Source organism: Squalius cephalus (assembly GCF_949319135.1).
Source record: "Squalius cephalus genome assembly, chromosome: 9".
Lineage (NCBI taxonomy): Eukaryota > Metazoa > Chordata > Actinopteri > Cypriniformes > Leuciscidae > Squalius > Squalius cephalus.
Genome location: NC_137130.1, coordinates 13,294,823 through 13,313,004, shown reverse-complemented (window position 1 = coordinate 13,313,004; position 18,182 = coordinate 13,294,823). Strand labels below are relative to the sequence as shown.

General features: G+C 36.6%; 2 protein-coding genes across 7 annotated transcripts in view; one reads left to right on the top strand and one right to left on the bottom strand.

Annotated features, from left to right (window-relative positions):
• Nucleotide 1: 1 nt before the first annotated feature.
• fundc1 (FUN14 domain containing 1) lies at nt 2-2,044 on the bottom strand. 2 transcript variants are annotated; one of them, XM_079880810.1, is made up of 5 exons: nt 1,952-2,044; nt 1,188-1,350; nt 1,005-1,080; nt 775-903; nt 2-620 (listed from the first exon to the last, which is right to left on the bottom strand). In XM_079880810.1, the coding sequence occupies exons 1-5, from the start codon at nt 1,968-1,970 to the stop codon at nt 543-545; spliced, it is 465 nt and encodes a 154-aa protein (XP_079736936.1). In that variant the 5' UTR covers nt 1,971-2,044; the 3' UTR covers nt 2-542. The 2 variants fall into 2 exon arrangements, with proteins under 2 accessions (XP_079736936.1, XP_079736937.1); XM_079880811.1 differs by having other exon boundaries at nt 13-620; nt 1,188-1,344; nt 1,952-2,041.
• Nucleotides 2,045-2,723: 679 nt separating this feature from the next.
• Nucleotides 2,724-18,182, top strand: part of kdm6a (lysine (K)-specific demethylase 6A) — a 55,243-nt gene continuing 39,784 nt past the window's right edge. For 3 of the 5 annotated variants that reach the window (XM_079880760.1, XM_079880757.1, XM_079880756.1), the window contains exons 1-6: nt 2,724-3,189; nt 3,327-3,390; nt 8,814-8,922; nt 9,018-9,067; nt 14,624-14,682; nt 16,228-16,272. In XM_079880760.1, coding sequence (XP_079736886.1) covers nt 3,032-3,189; nt 3,327-3,390; nt 8,814-8,922; nt 9,018-9,067; nt 14,624-14,682; nt 16,228-16,272 — 485 coding nt within the window. In that variant the 5' untranslated portion in view covers nt 2,724-3,031. The remainder of the gene's footprint in view (nt 3,190-3,326; nt 3,391-8,813; nt 8,923-9,017; nt 9,068-14,623; nt 14,683-16,227; nt 16,273-18,182) is intronic. The other 2 variants (XM_079880759.1, XM_079880758.1) reach the window with 1 other exon arrangement.

Below are 18,182 nucleotides of genomic sequence, written 5' to 3'. Positions count from 1 at the left end.
TAGACTGTAAATAACCAGAAAGACTTTAGTTTTATTATTTCCACAAACATGATATTGGTGTGTAAGTATGTATATTAATAAAATAAATCAAATGTAAAACTCTCAAAAAACAATGCATGCTTTTTGACACGTAGATATTAAAGAAATTGTACAACTAACTAAAATAATGTACGGTCAAAAACAAAATACAAACAATTTAGTAAGTTGTACATGTAACAGACTTCATGTTGATGTTTTACTGATTAACAATAAGCTAAATAAAATTAAAAACAACATAATAAAAACCACACCACCAATTTTCTATAAAGTTATTGGCACAAGATACACCTCTCTCACCTTCCGGTTGTTTGGGCTATGTACAGTTAAGAACAACGTTTTAGAGGAATAAGTTCAGAACAACAGTAAAGCAAATGTCCATTGCACTAACTGCTTTTGACAATACATCAAGTCCCAGTGTTGTACCGCTGTGATACTGAAATAAGGGAGAATATTACTGTGCAAAATACTTATATAAGTAGCAATACAGTAGATCCAGGCTTCATTTAGGACGCCAGGCCCAGCAGAAATCCTCCAACAAATCCACCCGAGATAACAATATTCCTCTTCACAAATTCTGTAGACTGCATAGGACAAATATACCATTTACAGAATGTAGGTTATGTAATAAGAACTTGCTGAAGCATTATGTGCATTCGCTAAATAATAATACAAAATGGGTTTTACAATTTTTGTACACATTGGTATATGATGATGAAAGTATGACAGAATACCTACCTCTTCTATAAAGGAATTGAGCTCAGGGGCTGCTTTGTTTGCCTTTTTCTTCAAATGCTTTTTAGCTTTATTGACATCCTTCTCCACTTTCCTCCAGTCAACCTGCACATAGCCACTGTGGTTGGCAATCTGAAATGAGAAAATATATTTCCCCCATAGGAAAGATGACATTGAAGCATAATCCTTCAAATGGCTAGGCTATATGATGCATGCATTTTAATAATCCATACTTGTAACAAAAGAAATCCCCCTCCAACAGCAGTAGCCACAATTTTTCCAACTCTCTGAAAGAGATAACCAGCACACCTAGAGGACAGAGATCTTTGAGTGGATATACTAATAATCAATGCATTTATTCAGTTATTTCATATGTGGAACAACCTAGAATATTGATTTTCTATATTAACACTAACCATCCTGTCACTCCACCCATCATGATCTGTGAAGCCACAGAGTACTTTTCTGCAATGGGCCCTGTGCTGCTCCCAAAAACACGACTCCACCATTGATGCCTCCTGGCATAATCTGTGATGTTAACCACCTCATACAATTCATCTTCACTCTCTGCATCTACATCTGAAAACAACAGTAACTGTCATTATACATGAATATAGTAATTGTATACAGAATCACAAAACATGGATGCAAGTGAAATGCCCCTTCATATAATTCATTTGGATGTTTTGCATTGGTAAGCAATAACTATACAGATTATTCGTGTATTTCTACCCAAAACGAACTGTAGGTCCACAACCTGTTTTACATCCTTTATTCATTTTGATTAACCCCCTTATGATCTGATACAAAAACAAAATAGAAGTTGTGAGAAACAGCACGAACCATTCTTTAAGTATTTTTAACACTGATAAAAGGGTCACCAACCTCACCATCGCAAATATATTGAAATATAAGAGCAAAGGCTCTTTAGAGTTACGTTATATTTTAAATGCATTCACTAACGTGAAATTAGAAAGATACGAATGAAAATGAAACCAGTATGGTTGAATCTCCCACGATTTAGCATCATGATATCTCTGTATAGTCTGCTAACATAATAAGAGAACACCCTGCAATTACATTGGGGACATATCGTTGCACATAATTACCCATATGGTTAAATAAACACGTTGGCAATCAAGACTATTCGTTCAAATGTTTGGTTGGCCAATGTATTTACCTTCACTGCGATCCGCCATTTTATGAGGCTGCGTTCACAATGTTCGCAACCGCTGCAGCTCTACGCAAAATCCTGCGTAATTTACGTGCGATCACTGCCCACAGACCCCTACGATTGCGTGTATGTGCCATTCTAAAATACATAGCAAATTTAATGTGTAATTTTAGAATATACAGTATTTTTTAACTACACTACCAGAGGTCTGATTGCCTGAATCTGGCTTTATTTTATATAATAAGAAACACTCCACTACATCAAACATCAATAATATTTTTTTTTATTATTATATCTTAATCATTTCCACCGTTTTTCTATAAAGTTATTGGATATAGCCTATCTCTCCCTCTTTCTGAATTTTTAAGAAAGAAAGAAAGAATGATAGGATTATACTTTATGGGATATGATAACGTGGTGGCATTTATTATCTGAAACTGGGGCATTACAGAATTAGACATATCACAGAACCGCAAAAAAAAAAAAAAAAAAAATGCAATGAAATACTGTATAACGTATATATTAGCAACGTTCTCCTACATCCTCAAAACCCTGAGTTATCAAACAGACAGATGCTTGAACCAATAATGCATTTTATGATTGTGTTACGTAATCATAATAAATCCAGGTGAGCCAATCGCAGCAGGCGAAGATACGGCGTAAAGTTGAGGGGTTTGTTATTTACCCTCCCCCTTGAAAGTTTATGTGAAAAAAAAAGGATCCCAAGACAAGGCCGATCACGTGGTCCTCGTCGAAAGCAGCGATTGGCCCAAACCACAGAGAAGGCGTTCCGACGGCGGCGGCGTGGGTTCGCTTGAGTGACACAATTATAACAAGTTTGAGCTGGCGACTAGGGGGAAGTTTGAGACATTACTAAATAACAATTTAAACCGTTAAACCTTGCATTGCTCATTCTGCATGCATTTTGGTGTACCTGCTACCTGCGACTCATTTATGTCGAGGACAATGTGAAAAAGGGGGTGTTCAGAGGAAATTATTTTCCGTCTATTCATTTTTGCGTGTAGATCTGCGCAAAAGGGTGCTCGGCTTGCGGTGCGTAAATATTTTCGCTGGAGTTTTTTGTCTATGAAATCGTGCGGAGTGTCGGTGGCCGCTGTAGCTCGCGCTGCTGCTGGTGGTGGTGATGAGGAAAAGAAAATGGCGGCGGGAAAAGCGAGTGAAACCGAGGAGGACTTTCCGAAGCTTACGCCGCAAGAAAGGGAGCGCTTAGCCAGCATAGACAGGTCAGTTAAAGCCCCTTTACCTGCACCGATGACCCTCTGTGCATTTTTATGAGCCTTCCCCGCATGTTAAAGCGGTGCAAATGAATGCGGTGCAGGTAAAGTAACACGGAACCGCCTGTGTTGTCCTCTATTTGCAGCACACTGTTTGGATTTCAGAGGCTTCATGAAGATGGCGCCAGAACGAAGGCCTTGCTGTTAAAGGTACGAGTGTATGACACTGATGGGGCTCTAGACAGATAGACACATAACTCTGCTAATCATATAAGGGAAATTACAATGCAACACCAGTCTGCACAATGTCACCACATTGCACAGAGAGAAAAAAAAAGCATACAATTGATACAGTACACTATATGACACTTAAGGGGGGTATACTTTATTAATCAGCAGCCATAGCTCGACAAACATCTAATTGTACAGAATAATGCTGTGTGTGTGACACTTTTATGATGCTGTAAACAGATAATTATAATGTAACAAGATAAGCTATACACAATATTACACGTTGTACTATGCAGCCACAGAGATATATAAATATAAACCATATTATCGCCCAGCGATATATTTAAAGTTGGATAGTACATCCGCATATATTCAGGATATTCACGGAAAGCAAATCTGCGTGATTGTGTATCGTTGTAAAATTTAAACTTTAATATACCTTAGTTCTTATCTGCTAAATGCGACTAGATGTTAGAATTTTTACCAACATGACTTTATGTAAATCTGCTCTGAAACAATGCGTATTGTATGAAAAGCACTATACAATTAAAATGGACTTGATAGGCTGCTCTGTGCATGTCAGTGATACGGTTCTGTAGTTGTTCCCCTCAGTTAATATTTTGACTGCCTTGAAAGTAATCATGGAGTTATTAAACTGAGTGTTATGTTTGTTTGGGTTTAAACTGCAGTCAGACTTTCTTAATTTTGTGCGTTGTTTTGCTATCTATCACCATCCGAGGAATAGACTGTTCTGTCGAGAAGATTTATTTATGTTTGTCAGTCCATATTGTGTGAAATGATTTCACAGATTTTCGCCTATTATGACCTCGTTGAAGTGTGGTAATGAAGAGTTGAGGGCAATGATGAGGTTGTTTTTATTTATTTGCATCCATTTGAATATCAGTTAAAGTGTGTGTGTGTGAAGAAATTGATTGTCTTAATTATAGAGAATTGTGCCAGAAGGTGCATCTGTCGTTTGAGGATGATAAAACCTCTGAAGTGTGTACGTTTAGCAAGCTGAGCTGGTCATACTCGGTTAGGCCAGAGGTTTGAATTCTTGAACTTATTTGCAGATCTTAGCCCGGTCTGTTGACTATTGTAGTGTTTCGAGAGGAACAGGGAAGGTTAAAACTCTGGTCCCCCACCAGTGTTTCACCCGGCAGTGGCTACATGCTAGCTGGTTAGCATGATGCTAACGAACTATAACTGCATGTGAGGTGAACGCTGGTCTCTTTTCAGTCTTTTCTCAGCAGCCATGCTTTCAGTAAAGCAAGCAAGTTGCTTACGAGCACTTGTATGTTGTTTAACAATGAATTTTGCGGATAATGGAGGTTTTCATTTGGCCAGTTGACTTAGGTTTCTTTGCTAGGTTGCATGACTTTTCCTGCATTTGCATGCAGCATTTGTTGCAGTACGCCAGTGCTGGATAGGGGATATTATGTCTCATGAGCCATTCATTTGTTTTAATGGCTGATGTTTTATGTGGCTGTTGTTACATATGAACAACATATTTGCATTTTTTAAAAATGCATTGTCATTTTGCAGGACCCTTAATGTAAATATGAACTGCAATAAAGTATGAGGTTTAAGTTATAAAGATGAAAAAAGGTGTCTACTTAAAAAAAGATTAATGAAAAAAGTCTCTGCACTTAAAATATTTGTTATTATTTTTTATCCGAAGTATGGATGTAAGCTTATTGACGAAACTGTGCTGTAAGATAATGAGATTAATAGGTTGGATTTATTATTCATAGACATTGATATTTACTGGACACATGAAATGTACAAAAAAATTGCTGATAATGATAAGAGAACCTTAAAGGTTTAGTTCACACACAAAAAAAAATGGTCATCTACTCACCCTAATATTGCTCCAAACCCGTAAGACTTTATTCATCTTTGAAACACAAGTGAAAATATTTTAATGAAATCTGAGCGATGCTTCAAAAAGTTCATATAGAGATTGTAAAACTAATAGGAATTGAGTGGTTTAGTCCACATTTTCTGAAGAGGCTCGATGAAAATGTGGACTAAACCGCATTTATGCACATAAACATTCATCAATATAAATGCACATATAAACATTCATCAATTGTTTTGCAGCAGACCCATTTCTACAATTCCATGTAGACTTATTTTTTCACATCTTCCTTTGTAAATCATCTGGATTTTTCTCAGGAGATGGGCAGGTGGAATGTTTAATTACTATCTCTGCAATAGGCCAGACATTTTGAAGTTCTGGTGGCTCTAAAAAGAATGAGACTATTCATTTAGAAATAAACGTGCACATCTCTGTGTCACCCGGCTCAGCGCTGTTGGTGAGAGCATTGCTTGCTGTCTGTCTGCTTCTGTTCAACTCTTCCCACAAACTAGCCATGTCTGTCAAAACGTGTTGTCCCAGATACAGCTCTCTTCAAATACCACGGTGTAGCGGTTAAATGAACGCTTCTTCCTATTAGTTTCACCAAAACATGTATTAATATTGGCACTAACATTATTGATCAGAATATTCTGAAGTTTTTTTTGGTTCCTGGATGTTGTCTGTCTAAAAAGACTTTATGGTAGCCAATGTTTATTATTTAAATGAACAGAATTCACTCATTGACTGGTCTTTGTAAACAAGCGAACAATCATTTGCTATGTCATAAAGCATAGCACATGTGTGTTTAGCTTGTGTGCGTGTATAGAAATTTCATTATCTCCAGCCTAATTAATGTTCTAGCGATTTAACACGATAGTCCAAAACATATATCCAAGAATACAAACTGAAACCTCCTGAACTGTTTGTGTCTTAGAAAATGACCAGTGTATTTAACCTTTTCTGTGACCTTCAGTTCAGTTCAGTTCAGTTCAACTTGGATGACGTTGTAGGTGTATCAGATTCAGAGCTTTAAAGTATAGCGATGGGGGACAAGCAAACAAGACCACCGGTTGAATATTGTGCGCTGCATTAGTATATTTACAATGATTGCTGCTCCTGTACTTCTATGTTGCTTTGTCTCAAACATTCTACCAAAGCAGTTGAAACAAGTCTTTAACGCTGTACTGGCCTAGTCATTCATGTGCCACTTTTATTTTGGAGTTAAGCTTGTTAGATGAAATGAAGTAAATGTTAAACGTTATAGCATGTAGGTAAATGTCAAAGTTGAACTTTGTAAAGGCACTATGGGGTTGGAATTTTTTTTAAAGAAACTCAAGGCTGTATAATAATATTTAAATTTAAAGGGTTAGTTAACCCAAAAATGAAAATTATGTAATTAATGACTCACCCTCATGTCGTTCCAAGCCCGTAAGACCTCCGTTCATCTTCGGAACACAGTTTAAGGTATTTTAGATTTAGTCCGAGAACTTTCTGTCCCTCCATTGAAAATGTATGTACGGTATACTGTCCATGTCCAGAAAGCTAATAAAGACATCATCAAAGTAGTCCATGTGACATCAGTGGGTTAGTTAGAACTTTTTGAAGCATCGAAAATACATTTTGGTCCAAAAATAACAAAAACTACGACTTTATTCAGCATTGTATTCTCTTCAGGGTCTGTTGTCAATCCGCGTTCACGACTCCGCAGTGACGTAAGACGCTGCTGACGTGTTATCTGGTGCGCCCGAGCTTCGCTTACAGTCTGAGGGAGACGCACGCTGTATTCAAGCTATTCTACATTGTTTGTATTTTGGTATTGCTATATTTTTTCATATATTTTTAATGTCAGCAGCTTCTTACATCAGCAGCGTCACTGCGGAGTCGTGAACGCGGATTGACAACAGACCCTGAAGAGAATACAATGCTGAATAAAGTCGTAGTTTTTGTTATTTTTGGACCAAAATGTATTTTCGATGCTTCAAAAAGTTCTAACTAACCCACTGATGCCACATGGACTACTTTGATGTCTTTATTAGCTTTCTGGACATGGACAGTATACCGTACATACATTTTCAATGGAGGGACAGAAAGCTCTCGGACTAAATCTAAAATACCTTAAACTGTGTTCTGAAGATGAACGGAGGTCTTACGGGCTTGGAACGACATGTCATTAATGACATAATTTCATTTTTGGGTGAACTAACCCTTTAGGTTGGGGTGGGTGATATGGCAAAAATATCATACCACAATTTTTTTCAGACAGGATCACGATCGTTTTACGATACTTTTTCATGTTGGTTTTTTAGTCAAACTAATTTCCCTATTTAAAAAAAATTAGCCTTACAAGGTAGGACAAAGTAAGGGTGGGTGTGGGCGATAGTCAAAATCATATTGTTATTATTATTAATATAATTATTTTATCATTATTATTGAAAATAAGAACAAAGATGCAAATTACAATTCATAGGACAAAAACAAATAAGATACAAATTAAATAAACAGTTCATTAATATTCTCAGCTACAGTGTATTTACTGTAACATTAGCATTCGAGTAAGAAATTGAATAAACAAATGTAAAAATAAAACACAACCCAGACTTAGCTGTGTGAATTAGATATACACTGATTCTTAAAGCTACTGAAGTTATTCAGTCAAGATCATTGAGTGATTTTTCTCTTTGTATTTTGTTTGTAATTAATGATAATGACACCTTAAGACCTGACATGCATCTGAACTGTTTACATTCATTCAAGATATAAATGACTGAAGACAGATCATAGTATCATACTACATAAACAGGCAGATCGTGGAGACATTTTAATCGTTCACGATCTAAAATCATGCACACCGCTAATTTAAGTGTTTTCTTTTTTTAAATGGAAGTTGTTCTTGTGATGGCAGTGCTTAATTTTCAGCATCATTACTCCAGTCTTCAGTGTCACATGATCCTTTGGAAATCTTTCTTTTATGCTGATTTGGTGTTCAGGAAACAATTGTTGAAAACAGTGGAACAGTGTGAAAAAAAAAAAGTGTAGAAACCATGAAAACCTTTGATGTTTTGAACGTTCAAAAGAACAGCATTTATTTGAAATGGAAATCTTTTCTAGCATTATAAATGTATTAAATTTAATGTATCCTTGCTGCTTTCCCTTTTTCCCCAAAAACCCTAACTTTTAAACGGTAGTGTATGGCTGCTGCTGAATTTGGAATCAAGTTAAATAATACAGACATTTGGCTACAGAAAATTTCATAACGTGGGCCGAGATGTATGTTTGGATTGAGCATTAGACTGTTTAAGTGCAACTACCTGTACATTTTTACATGCATTAGAAGTATCAAGAGAATATCTTTTTTTGCATTGTATATCAGCAACGCTGGAGTATCTAATGTTAAATATGACTATGGTAAAGTTGATTGAAAAGTGTATGTAACAGGCCCAATTGGTTTGTCCTTTAAATTGTTACCAAATTCAAGACAAACTGATTGATTATGTTTCCGGGTGGTCATTCTGACTTGTTTTGTTTGCTGTTGACTTCACAGGCTGTTCGCTGCTATGACGTCTACATCTTAAAAGCTGAAGGGAAAGTGGAGCCAGAGGTGTTTTGCCAGTTAGGACACTTCAACCTTTTACTGGAAGATTATTCTAAAGGTGAGTTCTGACTTAAGGAATATTTATTTTATTCATTAAAAAAAAGACAGTCAAAAAAATCAGTCTTAATCTCTTTTGTTTTTAATTTTTTTCAGCATTATCTGCATACCAGAGATACTACAGTTTACAGTCAGACTACTGGAAGGTGAGGGATGCTTTGATTCTCATTGATTACACACTGGCACAGTTTACATTTGCTGTTAAATCCATTCAACAAGTAGACCACACTAAATACAGGTGTAAACAGGGACCAGTGTCTTTTGGAAATTCATTTTGATCCGATCACAACCACTCTCGTATGTGGTCTTGGATGCAGGTGGCAACATTGCATTTGTCTTAATGCATCACGGATAATATCGAACGGTGATGTACTTGCGTAGAGCGTAATCATGTGTCAAACAAGGGTTTTTAACTTAAAGTAAGCTAAGTGATAATGACACGATAAAAAATTAACACGTACTTGCACAAGACTAAGACTATTTTTAGTAGGGCAACTTTCATTTGGATCTCCTGTAATAGATGTTAATTCCAGTAGGGATGTTAACCGATGACCGTTTGACTGATGGTTGACCGTATCAACGTTAACCGATCAAAGTTGTCGGTAGTCGGTTAAAAAAAAAGAAGTGATCTCTAAATTAGGCTATTATAGACAGTGGACTAAACGCTACTACAGTTAGCCATCTCATTCCAAGATCTTTTTGTGTGAAGTGAACAAATCCCTCACACTCAATTTTTCATAACTCACCTGTTTGTACTTATAAGGTGATGATGATCATCATCTTTCTTTATTATTGTTAGCACTACCTCAAACTAAAGCGGCGTCTCTTCGGAGCTGTCATTTTCTTAAATGAGCCGCGGCAATGTTTCAAATGAGCTTCTAACGCTAGACAAACGCCTTTATTTTCAACGCGATCACCTTGTACCCAAACCATTTCGAAACTAAGGAGCCATTTGTCCTCCGATTACATACAAGCTCCTCGGCGCCGCGTTTGCGGGACTCATGTTTCGCGCTGTTGGGGATTTTAAAAAAGTGATGTGAGTGGAAGGGGGGCAGTGTGTGTGTGAGCGGGAGGCAGAGTGGCAGAGAGATGCGACAGAGTTGCGAAATTGCAGGCACGGCTCGAAATGGCTGTTATTTCAAATAGCGTAGCATATTTTAAACTAATCGGTTAACCGGTTTCAACCGGCTAATGAGGCTCGGTGGTCGGTCAAGAAAATTTTTAGTTTTCGCCATCCCTAAATTCCAGGTGTCTGTTATTAGTGAAAGCAACACAGTTTGATGTGTCTGGCTAGGTGTAGCTGTCTGTTAGAAGGTTTTTGAATGTGGAATTAGATCCTGGGTGAGTGTCAGTAATGGCCTCTGACAGTTCTGGGTTTCCGAACACTCTTTTCTCCTTGAGCAATAGTGACGTTCTTGGCTGTGAAATTTCTTTGGCAGTGCAAACTTTCACCGTGATGGAGTGCTTTTGACTTCAGATACGGCTGTCGACTCTAGAAGTGACATCTCTCACATATCAGGCGCTAAGCCTCAGCATACGGCTAATAGAAGCTGATTTCCAGCACAGATGGGCTGAACGTTCTTTTGTGAGTTTCTTACTGTTTGTACTATAAATTAAAAATGTAATTTCATTTATTGGCACTTTATCAGCATTGGCACTATTTAAGTTTGGATGGCTGAATGGAAAATTTAGCCAAGTTTCCATCCACTTTTTGCGCTGTTTTGTTATCGACAAAGTGAATATGCGTTAAAAAAAAGAGTGTGAAATTTGCTGTCTCCAGCCTGTTTAACATCCATATCGCAAATTATATCGTATCTTTCACATTTTTTGTAAAATGCAGAGTGTAATGAGGCAATTGGAATTGGCCAGTTTATTATTTTCATGCCTATTACTAAATCAGGAAATATTAGGAAATCAGAAGATCACTGCAAAGTGGGACTGCATGTAAAAGCCTTTATTTGACGAACCCCATGGGTTTGGACACAGGGCAGCATTTGTCCTGGTGCATATGCCAAATTCTAGGGTCCATAAAAAGGGTTGGCCGTGCAGTGAAATGGTCTGTCATGTCTTTAACATGCAGCCGCGGCTTGATGTGGCGCATATTCATATCATTCAACCAAAAAAGTTATTTGTTCTGGTTTCAGCTTTCAATAGCATCAAATCGATCAAAAACATCATATTGCTGATGATTTTTTTCAGACACATATGCTATTTTTATTTGTGTTGGCCTATATTTAACTTTTTGAAATTATCTATTGTTTAACTGATGCCGTCTTAATAATTCTAAAATTCGTTTAGAGGTTTTTGGATTCAATTCACTTTATTTTCCTAATTTGTTTGATATAAAATTATATTACATATTAATAAATTGTATTTATAAAATTGCTTTAACGTGTCATGTTTGTGATTTTCATTTCTCAAGTAACCAGCTTCAGACCATGAAATCGTGATTTTTATTACATTAATTTGATTTAATCACATACACAAGTAACGTGTATTTTACCTTTCTTTTGTCAGCTTTGGAAACAGCCTTCATTCTTTTGACAGATGCCCGATTTTAATTTGACAATCTGCATAGATTGGCGCTATATTTTACTCATCCATTAGAAACAAAACTTTATTCGGTTTCATATATTTATTGATTTGCACACAAAGAAACAGTGAAAGCACTTGGATAACATTAACAAACATATTTGTATGCTTTTTAAATTTTCTTTTTTCATAAGAAAAAAAAAGAAAAAAAGGGGGAAAGAAAACAAAAACAAAAAGAGTGCATGTTGGAGTTAAGCCTAGTTAGCCTGGAAAAAATGCATAAATGGTTGCCACTTATTGTAAAATTTGGCGAGATAGACCTTTTTTAGAATATCTTATTTTTTCCAGTTTTAGAAAAGACATGACATCAGTCATCCAAAGTGTATTGGACGGGACATTTGTTGCTTTCCAATTAAGAAGGAGATGGCGTCTCACTATCAAGGAAGTGAAAGCCAGGACCTCTAACTGCACTGATGAAAAACGGTGGTATTCTTGAGGAGTACCAAAAATGGCTATGTGCGGAGAAATATCGATGGTCTTGAGGAGCACTTTAGACATGGTGTCAAAAAGAAACAAAACTTTATTATGTATTATTAAATAGTATACATAAAATTATTTTTTATTAACGTGTCATGTTTTTTTAACTTCATTAAGACTATTTAGACTTGATGGTGCAATATTCAGAAACGGGTAAAGTTGAATTATTTTTCTGATTAACTTTTATTAGATTGTAGACTGAAAAGAATGATTGCTGATAGACTTATTATTTTTAAAATGGGTGCAACAACTGCCTATTCAGAATTTATACACCGTAGAAAGAAATAATTATCCTATATAATAGATTAATTTGCCTTTTAACTACAGAGAAACAGTGCTTCAACGGGAGCAACACCACGAATGCGGACGCTGTAGTATAGGCTATTTCTGTCATGTGACACCACATTTGTTTGCGTTAAAGCCCTTTTTTTCGACAGTGTTTCCAAATTAGTTTTTCACGACATTTGAAGTATCGACCTAGAATTTATGCGCTAAAGTTAAATGGAAAAAGATTGTCGACATTTGCAAAAAAGTTATCGATAATTGTCATTTCAATCAGCTATATGAGTAAAAAATGTATGCGCTAAACTTTTTTTTCGCTAAAAAAGCCTTGGGTGGAAACCTAGCTATTGCAGAGCGCAGCTGTGGAAGGTGAAGATTTTGTATCTTCTGCAAAGTTTGTCTCACCCCTCTTCTGTTTAAGAGTCAGAATAACATTTTTGCTTTTAGAGTCAGGGCCGGTTCTAAATTTGTACCTGCGCTGAAGGGGTTAAGGGTGCTGTCTCAGCAGTCAGACAGCTGTGTATGATTTGTGCAGGTGTGGGGAGCAGTCATGTGCAGTACTGTCAGCCTGTCAGAGCGATGCACCATGCGCTCTGCAGTCAGTTCTTCTCTGGCACTCTCTTTCCGCGCTTGTCCTGACTTCACACTGCTGGCTTTTTAGAATGCAACCAAGTAGCGTGTGCTTTAATGCCAGTCGTGACTCGTTAAAACCCCAGGTCATTGTTCCTTTCCTGATTGGATTTCAACAGAGCGGGACTTTAGTTAGTTTTGCATTCATCTAAAATACAAAACCTGGTTTGCACTTAAGTCTTGTCATTTGAAGTTGAGCGCCATCAATTTTGCATGGGGAAAATTTTATGATATCTAACATCAGTAATCAGAACTGAAGCTGCAATAAATGCACGAGAGTGAATCTGGTGGATCAGTTTCAGTCTCTTACTCTTTGTGTCACCTCATAGTGGCTCTGACCGCACTAGGAAATGAGTCAGAGTTGGATTACACAACTTGTAAATTAACTTAAAATTATGAAAGTAAATGTAAATAATAAATTAAATGCGCTTTTCTAACTTCTCTTGTGAAATGCCAGCTCCACCTTTACATTCATTACACATTATTATGCAGTTTATTTAGTATTTTTGTAAAATTTGCTGTAGCTTAAACAGTAGAGCATGGGGTCAGCAACTGGTTGACCCCCAGGGAATTCATGAACTGATAAAACATATACCTTGAATGCAAAGTCACTTTAAAGAAAAGCATCTGTCAAATGTAAACTTTTCTCTTTTACTTTGCTATATCTACCTTGTTTTGTAGTTTTGATCTGGTTAAAGGTCTTACATGTGTAAAAATGTTTTTACATGGATGCTGTGTTATTCTGATTATTAGAAATAATCGCATTATTGGTGTACATGTAAATGTAGTCATTGTCATTCACTGCAATCAGATGAGGGCAAGAAGGCTGGACTTCAATTGTTTGATTGCATACATGATGATTGAACAGCTGTCTGACTCTGAGATGGTGAACGGGAACATGGTTTGTGTAACATTAGCAACACTAGCTGTTTGATAATGTAGTCAAGCTAAAGGCTAATCATATTAATTACCGTTATGTGTCCGACGTTGTACAGAGCAATACATAAAACGCAAAAAACGTAAAAAATATATATCTGAATTAAACCAGTATTTCTACTTGCCATTGTGCAGCATTTACTACAGTAAAGTTGACCAAGTGGATCTCTGAGCTGGTGTGAGACAGTGGAGGCGATCTAATTAGCATATTCATGGGTTCGCATATACTAAATGAAGCAAGGGTGTAGAGTTACATTCAAGCTATTTTAAGGCATGAATACATTTTTTATTTATTTTTTTTCACAGGAAAAACTTTTAAATGTCATTTTGGTGATCAAAGATGACTTTTAAGTGATAAAATGATTTGAATACAGGGGGACTTTAAATTAGTTTTTCGTAAGCTTGCCATCTAGTTTCATCATCTAGTGAAAGTTCATTTGTGGGGAAGACAAGCCGCAGTGGCTTTCAGTTTGAGTCACACTTTGCCTCTGCAAGCGCAGATAACAGGTTAAGACACGATAATGTTTCATTGATCCATATTGTTTTGCACTTTCATTCCATTATGTGAATATAACCTTTTGTGGTTGCGGGAGACGAAGACTTACCTATTTAGTTGAACTCTTGCTCATTAGCCGCAGCCGTTTCTATCCCCTCCTGTGAGGGTACTCATGCTTAAAGTGTCATCCTTTATCAGAAAGTCATCTCACAGATTAATTCAACTATGATGAATTAATGAATAGTTTGTTTTCATGAGTTTCTAACTCTCAGCTCTTTTTTTCCCCCAGAATGCTGCCTTTTTATATGGCCTTGGTTTGGTTTACTTCCATTACAATGCTTTTCAGTGGTAAGTACACAATTACAATGTATTCTGTGATGCATTTGTTTTCTTATGCATTCCATGTGGTTTCTTTTTTCTTTTTTCATCTGTAACAGATTGTTCAGATATCATCCCTGATAGCATTTTTCATGACCTGAAGCGTGATGCTGATGCTTTCTCAGCATACAGACTGATTTCAAAATCTGTATTTTATGCTACCCTTGCTCGTCCTGTTTTTTTTTTTTTTTTTACTTTTAGCCTTTTATCTTTATGTTGTTAAAGACTGCAGAATGTGTGAATTTTTGTTCTGTCGATGAATAACAAGTGTTGTTTTTAAGGCATTATCTCTTCTTTGGTTTGTAGGGTAATTTAAATAAATTGATATGTGATTAAACCACAAAATGTTGCCATTTAAATATATGGTCTCACTCTCCATGCACTTTTTGTGGTTCAAAGTAAAGGGGCTCTCCATTTGTGTGAGTGTGTGTGTGTGTGGGGGGGGGGTTGGTTGGGGTGCTGTTGTTTTGTTTTTTTTGGAGTGGCTTCCAATATGGACATGATCCACAGACTCTCTCTCGGCCATTATGATTATAAGTCAAGCCTACAACATGGTGGTTTGCATTCATAGCTTTGCGTTGGTGTGTCTGTGTTGTTCTGCGAGTGCACAGCCAAAACTCTAGTTGGCGGTGTGGGCTTCAGCAGCAAAGTGCAAGCAGAAGACCACATTTGTTTACTTCTGTGCATACATTGCTGGAGAAGTGGCAACATTGTTGTCAAATAGACAGCTACTTTTGTTGCAACTAAACATTTAGTGTAATTCTTTAAAATTTCTGTTGTTGTTTGATATTGTATATGAATAAACAAAGATATTATGGACTTGATTCATTTATGGTTTATGACCTTCTCTGTCCTCGCTTCTTTCATTTGTAGCTTAAAATTGCAACACTCTTGGCACAAGGTGCTGAAAAACTGCAATGGATACTTAACTAGTATTTTATAACCAAGTCATAAAACAGGCTCAGGATTTTTTTCAAAACATGCAGTATGTATTAGACATGGACAATATCTGTACTTGTTACTATAACATTTGAGATATAGGTATTTTTGGGGTGGTGGGGGATGCAGATTTTCTTGAACGAGTTTAATGCCTGCCTCTGCCTCATGTTTTTTTGTTCCGAGCAGTTGTGTATACTTTACTAGTTTATGCCAGGGTTTTTTTTTTCTTTCAAATATTAAGGATTTATAAGTATATGATTAAACTGTCTTTAGTCTGGTGAGTTTTAGGTTACATTTGAAATCTGCCAAAGACCATTATTGTGTTCAGCTGTGATCTTGTGCCGTCACTCAATGGAGGTCTGGGTCTTAAAAGAAAATGGGAAAAGCATCACATTCCCTCATTCATGAATCAGTCAAGTTTTTTCCCTCCCCAATAGCTTTTTTATGGTCAATTTAATATATATTATTGTACCATCTATGAAATGATATAGGATATTGGTATTGATTTGGCAAATGTATGTACAGATGGTATGTTGTGATATTTACTACTGGAGGTCCCCTCTTTTCTTGTCTTAGGGCAGTGCAGCGCACCCCCTCAGATGCCCATTCTGGACAGAGAAGGTAGGCATACCATGTTGGTTTTGTAAGGGTATGCCTCAGACATGCTCTGTAGAATTGTACAGCTTGCTTCAGCAGCAGGAATTGCATTAACTTGGCATATGTGGAAGTACATTTATGTGTATATTGGATAAAAAAGGAATGTGTTGATAGATGATAGAAATAAAGCATCTGCATCTTTGAAGGTGAAGTATGTATGATTTTTATGTTAATATTAGGGGTGTCAACGTTAACACATTAAAGGTACAACATTTTTTATCAAAATATCCAAAAACCTCTTGCACCGTGTTAGCCTATATATTTATTTCAATTGTGTACTTACATTATCGTAAATGTTTCCAAGAATTTGTAAATTCAGAGAAATTCACAATTTTAAATAAACTTGTCGCCTGTCAATGACGTAATATCCGCGTTATCCCTGGTTTCCGCTTATGCTGCCATAGTAACCATGGCGACAGACGTGGACAACTGCGTTACGTCTAGCGGCACGCTCACGCTGTTGTAGTTTCCTTCAAACATTATGGACCATGGCAAGCAGACTTTGGGATAAAAGTAGAGGATCAATTTCAGCGTGGCGTTTTCGAGATGTCGAGAGCTCCACGGCAAACTTGGACTTGACAGAGACGCCGCTCTTGCATGTACTTTATTAGACCGGTGAGCAAATGTACATAAAACGAATCAGTTATATAGCTCAACATGATGAAATGTTAGAATATGATCAGTATGTCATTCTAATGTTGATCTTGCTTACTGCTAGTCTCATATAGCCAACAAACTAACACATAGAATAACATTATAACTTTCAACACACTCAAGTGCAGTTTAGTATGATAGTGTAGTAGACCAAGTGAAACTGCGCTGCATTACCTCACAAGTTTAATTCGTCAAATAAACTAACCTGTGCGAGTAGTAATTCAGCACTTGCGGGTAGTTATCAATATTACGGTTTTGTAAAAATGAGATGAAAATGTTCAAAAAGAACTAATTCGCACACTGGAAACATTTCAACAAGTTTTATGTTTGGAAATCAACAAACGACAAATAAAATTAGCAGCTCTGCACTTTTTTTTTTTTAAGCATACACATTCAATTATATGACCGTCGTCAATAGCAACGCATTATAACAGCGCACATCTCTTCCATCACCACGGACACGCTCTCTTGTTTCATTAAAATGCTATTACAAATGAGGTTAGTGGATAATTCAGCAGCAAATTTTATTATAGTGGAAGAAGAAAAAAACATTTATTTTGGAACAAATAAAAGGTAAAATGTTCCACATTGCTCTTTGTATTGTTATAAAATACATTGATGAAAAACAAATACATGTATTTACATATATAAAATACCTTTTTCATGAGGCAACAACATTTGATCGATAGGGCAGAACACGAAAGACCATTTAATAATCTTAATCGTTCATTGGGCAAAAGTATTATAGGCCTAATATGAAAGGCTTCATTATAGAGCGCCAGAGCGGCTTATGCACATCCCGTGCGCATAATGATGCGCTTGAAGCAACATGGAGTTTGTGCAGCGCTTTGCATTGAAAAGTAAAAAAAAACAAGGGGAAGAGATATTGATGCTTATCATATCTATGCAACAGTTTATTGAGCCTTTTGACAGTAGTAAATTTCAGTTACTGTGCACGTGAAGAACAATTCATAGTGCTCTCTACTGACAGTGTGATCTAACAGACACCCGCGAGAAAGACTCATGATTTAGAAACAGAAATAAACTCCAGCAAGACACAGTACTTTTATGAAAAACAATAGACCTTTTTCTACAAATAAAGTATAATATTGGGAACATTGATCTTGGAGTGAGTTACTGTCATAACCAAATGCGACCCGCTGTTTAAATGCTGAATGGAGAATGACTGAGGACCTTAACTTTAACGACTTAAATATTCA

Coding starts and splice junctions, on each gene's coding strand:
- fundc1 (XM_079880810.1), bottom strand. Junction 1,081..1,187: donor ATGGGTGGAGTGACAGGATG/GTTAGTGTTAAT, acceptor TCTGTCCTCTAG/GTGTGCTGGTTATCTCTTTC. Junction 904..1,004: donor GGGGATTTCTTTTGTTACAA/GTATGGATTATT, acceptor TTCTCATTTCAG/ATTGCCAACCACAGTGGCTA.